Source organism: Megalops cyprinoides, chromosome 3 (assembly GCF_013368585.1).
Source record: "Megalops cyprinoides isolate fMegCyp1 chromosome 3, fMegCyp1.pri, whole genome shotgun sequence".
NCBI lineage: Eukaryota > Metazoa > Chordata > Actinopteri > Elopiformes > Megalopidae > Megalops > Megalops cyprinoides.
The window spans coordinates 54,832,969-54,840,468 of NC_050585.1; the positions used below are offsets into that span (position 1 = coordinate 54,832,969).

The 7,500-nt window shown below is 52.1% G+C and overlaps 1 protein-coding gene and 1 pseudogene across 1 annotated transcript in view; one reads left to right on the forward strand and one right to left on the reverse strand.

The window, feature by feature from the left end:
* LOC118774588 overlaps positions 1-2,101 on the forward strand; it is a 19,355-nt pseudogene extending 17,254 nt beyond the window's left edge.
* A 716-nt stretch (positions 2,102-2,817) lies between these two features.
* Positions 2,818-7,500, reverse strand: part of stk26 (serine/threonine protein kinase 26) — a 20,317-nt gene continuing 15,634 nt past the window's right edge. Inside the window, exons 6-12 of the mRNA XM_036524418.1 lie at positions 6,984-7,141; positions 6,510-6,695; positions 6,045-6,193; positions 5,726-5,825; positions 5,579-5,638; positions 4,333-4,469; positions 2,818-4,036 (exon numbers count right to left, since the gene is read on the reverse strand). Coding sequence (XP_036380311.1) covers positions 4,021-4,036; positions 4,333-4,469; positions 5,579-5,638; positions 5,726-5,825; positions 6,045-6,193; positions 6,510-6,695; positions 6,984-7,141 — 806 coding nt within the window. The 3' untranslated portion in view covers positions 2,818-4,020. The remainder of the gene's footprint in view (positions 4,037-4,332; positions 4,470-5,578; positions 5,639-5,725; positions 5,826-6,044; positions 6,194-6,509; positions 6,696-6,983; positions 7,142-7,500) is intronic.

A 7,500-nucleotide genomic window follows, 5' to 3' on the forward strand; every position in this document is an offset into this window, starting at 1 on the left:
GTGTGTGTGTGTTTCTCTGCAGACTCAGGTGTGTGTGTGTGTGTGTGTGTGTGTGTGTGTGTTTCTCTGCAGGCTCAGGTGTGTGTGTGTGTTTCTCTGCAGGCTCAGGTGTGTGTGTGTGTGTGTGTGTGTGTGTTTCTGTGCAGGCTCAGGTGTGTGAGTGTGTGTGTGTTTCTGTGCAGGCTCAAGTGTGTGTGTGTGTGTGTGTTTTTGTGCAGGCTCAGGTGTGTGTGTGTGTGTGTGTGTGTGTTTCTCTGCAGGCTCAGGTGTGTGTGTGTGTGTGTTTCTCTGCAGACTCAGGTGTGTGTGTGTGTGTGTGTGTTTCTCTGCAGGCTCAGGTGTGTGTGTGTGTGTGTGTTTCTCTGCAGGCTCAGGTGTGTGTGTGTGTGTGTTTCTGTGCAGGCTCAGGTGTGTGTGTGTGTGTGTGTGTGTGTGTGTTTCTCTGCAGGCTCAGGTGTGTGTGTGTGTGTGTGTGTTTCTCTGCAGACTCAGGTGTGTGTGTGTGTGTGTGTATGTGTGTTTCTGTGCTGGCTCAGGTGTGTGTGTGTGTGTGTTTCTCTGCAGGCTCAGGTGTGTGTGTGTGTGTGTGTGTGTGTGTGTGTGTGTGTGTGTGTGTGTGTGTGTGTTTCTGTGCAGGCTCAGGTGTGTGTGTGTGTGTGTGTGTATGTGTGTTTCTCTGCAGGCTCAGGTGTGTGTGTGTGTGTTTCTGTGCTGGCTCAGGTGTGTGTGTGTGTGTGTGTGTGTGTCTTTCTCTGCAGACTCAGGTGTGTGTGTGTGTCTTTCTCTGCAGACTCAGGTGTGTGTGTGTGTGTGTTTCTCTGCAGACTCAGGTGTGTGTGTGTGTGTGTTTCTCTGCAGACTCAGGTGTGTGTGTGTGTGTATGTGTGTTTCTCTGCAGGCTCAGGTGTGTGTGTGTGTTTCTCTGCAGACTCAGGTGTGTGTGTGTGTGTGTTTCTCTGCAGGCTCAGGTGTGTGTGTGTCTTTCTCTGCAGACTCAGGTGTGTGTGTGTGTGTTTCTGTGCTGGCTCAGGTGTGTGTGTGTGTGTTTCTCTGCAGGCTCAGGTGTGTGTGTGTGTGTGCTTCTCTGCAGGCTCATGTGTGTGTGTGTGTGTGTGTGTGTGTGTGTGTGTGTGTGTGTGTGTGTGTTTCTGTGCTGGCTCAGGTGTGTGTGTGTGTTTCTCTGCAGATATACGAACAGGCTCAAGTATTTCCGCACGTTGCCTGCAGTGAGAGGGGGCGGGGCCTGCCGGTTCTTGGTGGGAAGCGCAGCCAATCCGCTGTGGAGGTGGTGTTGACCGTGGAGCTGGGCGGCTCGCACTCCCGCTCCTCCTCCCTGTCCGGGCCCGGGTTCGAGCGCAGCAGGGGCGCGGCAGCGGGGCCCCGGGGGCGGCTACTGGCCAACACCCAGCAGCTGGTGCTGCTCTACCCCACCCCTCAGCTGGAGCTGCACCCCGGCCTGCCCCCCCTCCCGCTGTCCTCCCTCCCTCTCTCCGCCCTCCCTCTCGCCGCCCACGCCTACCTGTCGGGCACGGCGTCCTTCTCTCTACCCGGCCCCGCCCATTGCCACGCCCCTCACCCCGCCCCCTGCAGCTTCTCGCAGTCCTCGCTTTCCCCCCTGCGGCGGCGGCGGCACCGTGCGGTGGGGGCGGGGCCGGGGCATTGTGTGGGTGGGGCCAGCGGCAGCGAGGAGGCGGGGCATTTCAGCGACGACTCCAGTTACCAGACGGGCCTGCCCAAGCGCTCCTGGAGCCAGTCGGACATGAAGTTCCTGCAGCCGACGCCCGCCGTCCCCGCCGCCGAGTTCCGCCCCCTGGGGCACTACCCCCACCTGTCCCGACGCCACACCCCTGCCAGGCCCACCTACCTGCCGCTAAACTCCGCCTCCATGCCCGAGCGCCCCGCCTCCCTCTGCGTGCTGGGTGCAGGCAGCACAACAGAGCTCAGCTTCAGCGACTCCGACTCTGACATCATCTACCCCACCCACTGCCCCGCCCGCCTGGCCCGCCTGCGCATCTCCTCCGGCAGCCTGCAGCTGGACCAGGTGGAGGAGGAGGACTGGACCAATCAGAGCGACTGTGCAGGCCCCGCCCTCAGGTCCTAAACCAATCACAGCTCAGCAATGGCCCTTCTGTAGCAGGGTATTGTGGTCCCCAGATCTCGCTTTGAAGCTGGGGATTGTGGGACAAACAGACCATCTCACTCACCCGCATATGAAACATGAAATATCAAAATGACCCATCTGAAAGTCTGAAAGAACTGTGGGAAAAAGCGGCAGAGAGGACGGCCAGCGTTGATGCTCTCAGGTGAGCCGGGCACAGGTGTGCTGGATGACTCTCGGGTCTCTCGGCCGCGGAGAGCCTGCCTGTCCCGCTGATGGGAGAGCTCACTCTGCTCAGCCGGGATACAGACATGGGCTCAGACTAACAATGACTTGCTTTTTCAGCTCTGGAAAGTGAATTTTACCAGTAAATGTGTTTGTATGAAGCGCAGTCTCTGTCTCCCCCACCTTCATCTTGCTGGGGTTCCAGGAAAAACCTACATGCTAACATGCTAATGCACCTGTCGGTATGAGCTGGCAGTGTAGGTGTGCTAGAATCCGCTCTTCAGGAGTGTGAGGAATCCAAATAACCACGCCCACTTTGTAAACTCACAATTTAAATATTTATTTTTAAAACCCAAACCAAAATTAGTTTAAGAACAGATTTACAAGACTAGTGATTCTACAGAATACATGTTTTACAGCTCTCTCTGCAACCAAATACAATTTCCTTTATAAAACCCAAATTAATGATATTTACAAAATCTTTTTGTGTCTGCTTGTTGTACAGAAATATAAAAATATCTTATATCCAAACATTATTGCTTTCAAAAATTCCAAACAGTCTGGCAACAATTATTACTACTATTTTTAAAGCAATTTCAGATACAAAGACAGTAAAATAGAGAAGTTCAGTACAATTCTTTAGTTTTAGGCACCGTTGGATGTCAAGTTGGCATAGTTCCTCCTTGCCACTAGGGGGCAGTGTCACCGCCAAGACGCGCGATGGCACCTCGTTCAGAGCTGGGTTTGGGTTCAGCTGAGAGCTTGGCAGATTGATTTCTGTTTTTTTTTTTATAAGACTGCAAACTTTCAGAAAAAAAGGGGGAGGAGAAACACTCACTCTGCACCTGTTGTTTTTAACACTGAACTTCCTCAGTTCATTGGTTGATGTTGAGATCAAGTGTTCGCACACCACAGGCTTTCAGAGAGGGAGGAAGAGGGACTGCAACACCCTCACTCAAGAGAAACTCAAAAATTTTAAAGGTAATAAAATTCCCCCTTTCTAACAGACAGAGCGTAGGTGAGATCCACACTTCCAGAGAGGCGGGAGAGAGCTGGGGGAGTCAGAGCTGCCTGGGGTGACCCTGCCCTCCGACGACACACTCCCATTTGATCGATATTCGCTTCTCTCACGCTTCTTGTTAATGGATTGTTTTCGGCGTAACTGTGAGGTATTTTATTCCAAATGATTAGCTAAATAGATATGCATGTTTTTTGTACAGCAGGTTGTGTAATCTACATCAGATAGTGTCCTATATTACGAAGTCCACTAGGAGGCGCCACACAGCCTGGCGTCTAAACTGACCGATTGTCACAACTCTACAACTTAAATATATAGCACTGAAACCAGAGAAACAATATATATTCTATAGCAGTGAAACCCAAGTAATAATAAAATAAAGTTCAAAATAAGAGAACATGTCTTATGCTCAGCAGAAGATCAGTGTTTAAACTTTAATACACAGTTTAATTTCCAACTTAAAACCTATAACTAAAATAAAATAATAATAAAAAGATGGTATTGATGCATCTTCCTGCACAAGCCACTTATCAGCCTCTCACACCAACTTGAAGCCAACAATAAAAAATTAAAGATATATATTTAAAGGAAAATCCTAAGAATGTGCTTCTGTTTCTGTTGGGTATGATATTCACAAATGTACAGGCGAGCTCCTGCTGGCCTCAGCTCCTCCTCCACATTAACTGGCTGAAAACCTGCAGAGAAACAGCAGTTTAAGCTCAGGCCACCACAGTCCTCCCACTCACACATGACCAAAGGCTGTGTCTTTTCCACTACAAGTCCCACAGTGCACTGCAGCGGAGCGGACGCTTCCCAGAGCAGAGACGCTACTCCGCTGAGTGCAGTGAGGCGAAGAAGCCTTAGCCAAACGGCCCCATCCCAGGCAGACTGCCGCGGGGGGGCTGCCTTACTGACTGAACCCCTCAAATCCCTCACCCTCCCCTCCCCCACAGCCCCTCCCTCACTCCCCTCACACCTCCCGCTCACTCACTTCTTGAACTTGTCGATGATCCGGTTCACCATCTTGTCGGTGATGCCTGGGCAGACGTCCTCGGCCAGACGGACGCTCTTCTCCAGCTCCTCCAAGGTTCCTCTCTCCTTCTCCCCACTCCCACGCTGCAGCTTCAGCTGGAGGGGGGGGGGGTGAGCGGGGAGTAACCATGCCTCAGACAGCCACACACACTCTCACACACACACACTCACACTCACACTCACACTCACACTCACACTCACACTCATACACTCACACTCATACACTCACACTCACACACTCATACACTCACACACACTCACACTCACACTCACACTCACACACTCATACACTCACACTCATACACACTCACTCTCACACTCACACTCACACTCACTCTCACTCTCACTCTCACTCTCTCACACTCACTCTCTCACACTCACTCTCTCACACTCACTCTCTCACACTCACTCTCACACTCACTCTCACACTCACTCTCACACTCACTCTCACACTCACACTCACACACACTCACTCACTCACTCACATATACACACATACACACACACACATATACACACATATACACACACACACACTCACACTCACACATACTCACACACACACACTCATACATTCATACACTCACACTCACATATACTCATACACTCACACACACACGCTCACACACTCACAGCAGCACACTCACTCTCACACTCACTCTCTCTCACACACACACACACACTCACACACACACACACGCACACACACATGCACACACACTCACAGCAGAACACTCACTCTCTCTCACACACACACACACACACTCACTCTCACACTCACACTCACACTCACACTCACACTCACACTCACTCTCACTCTCACTCTCACTCTCACTCTCACTCTCACTCTCACTCTCACTCTCACTCTCTCACACTCACACACTCACACACTCACACATACTCACACACTCACACACACACACTCATACATTCATACACTCACACTCACATATACTCATACACTCACACACACACGCTCACACACACAGCAGCACACTCACTCTCACACTCACTCTCTCACACACACACACACACACACACTCACACACACACACACACACACGCACACACACATGCACACACACTCACAGCAGAACACTCACTCTCTCTCACACACACACACACACACACACATGCACACAAGCCAACACACACGCGCACACACACACACAGCCGCACACTCACAGCCGCACACTCACACTCACCTCCATGATCACAGGAGCGATCACGCCCGCCAGGCTGCTGGACTTCAGGAGCTCCTGACCCTGCGTGCACAGAAGAGCTGACAGTCAGAGCCGAAACGCGCCCTCGCCCCTCCCCCCTGCACCCCCTGGGGGAGACCCCTCTCTCACCGTCCCGTTTGACAGCTTCTTGGAGTCGGGCTTCTTCTTGCGAACAGTGGTGAAGGACCATTCAGGCTGTGACAAGTCATTCTCCTTATTGCTGGACTCCCTGCAAAGAGACCACAGTCCATTTCACCAGCCTGGACACCATTACACACCCAACGCTTCTACCCACAGCACACAGAGCTGGGATCCGCAGCGTCACCGCTGTAACAGTGTAGCGCTGGGATCCGCAGTGTGGAAGGCGTCACCGCTGTAACAGTGTAGCGCTGGGATCCGCAGTGTGGAAGGCGTCACTGCTGTGACAGGTGTTAGTGCGCTGACTCACGAGTCAGAGTCGTCGGAGCTGGACTCGTCAGAGCTGTGTCCCTCCGCTTTCCAGCGTTTCAGACGGTCGATCAGCTCCGTCAGGTACGATGTTTTCTTGGCGTTTTTCACGATGAATTTGTGCTTCAGCAGCTCCCTGGCTGTGGGTCTCTGTCAGAGAACAGCCAATCACAATCAGGAGTCTACTGCTTTCAGCAAACCACATTTCAGACAGGACTGACTGTGTTTCAAACAGGAAATCTCAGCTAAAATCTGAAGGTGAACTTGTTTGTGTGGGACACACTATGCTTACTCTCAGACACACAATCTGCAGACTTAACTGAAACTTAACTTCTGAAAGAGGGTTATTTCTGTGACATAAAAACACTGCCCCAGGTGCAGTAGCTGGATCAGGGGAAACAGGAGGGGAAATATTTACCAAAGATGCACAGATTGGGGTAAAAATCATCACCTCTGCCATACTCACAAAGGCGGGGTCTTTGTTCAGGCACGAGTCCACAAACTCCTTGAAGCTCTTGCTGAAGTCGCCGTTAAGAGTGGGGGGGTTGTTTTTGGGGATGAGGAACAGGACCCTCATGGGGTGCATGTCAGAGTTGGGGGGCTCCCCCTTGGCGAGCTCAATGGCTGTGATGCCCAGGGACCAAATATCCGCCTGAAGGGAGTGAGAGAACGAACTCAGCACAGCAGTGTGTGAGAGTGAGCGTGTGCCTGTGTGCACATGAGTGTGTATCACTGCATGCGTACACATATGTGCATGCATGTGTGTGTGTGTGTGTGTGTGTGTGTGTGTGTGTCTCTGTCCCTGCTGTCAGCCCAACCTTGGTGCATTCCTAACTCAGGGACACCGCCCTGATCTCCCCGTTTTAATGGTATGATCCTCTGGTGCCATTCAGACGTTCCCAGGTGTGCCGTGTTTCTGTGTGAGAGGACAGCTGCTGACCTTGGAGTCGTAGGCCGACTGCTGGATGACCTCCGGGGCCATCCAGAAGGGAGTGCCCACAAACGTCTCCCTCTTGATCTGCGTGTCGGTCAGCTGCCCAGCCACGCCAAAGTCAGCCAGCTTCACCTCTCCCTGCTCCGACAGCAACACATTCGCCGCTGGGGAGACACACACACACTGCTGTCACACACACACACACACACACACACACACACACACACACACACACACACACACACACACACACACACACTGCTGTCTCACACACACACACACACACACACACACACACACACACACACTGCTGTCACACACACACACACACACACACACACTGCTGTCACACACACACACACACACACACACACACACACACACACTGCTGTCTCACACACACACACACACACACACACACACACACACACACACACACACACACACACACACACTGCTGTCACACACACACACACATACTGCTGTCACACACACACACACGTGTCACACACACACACACACA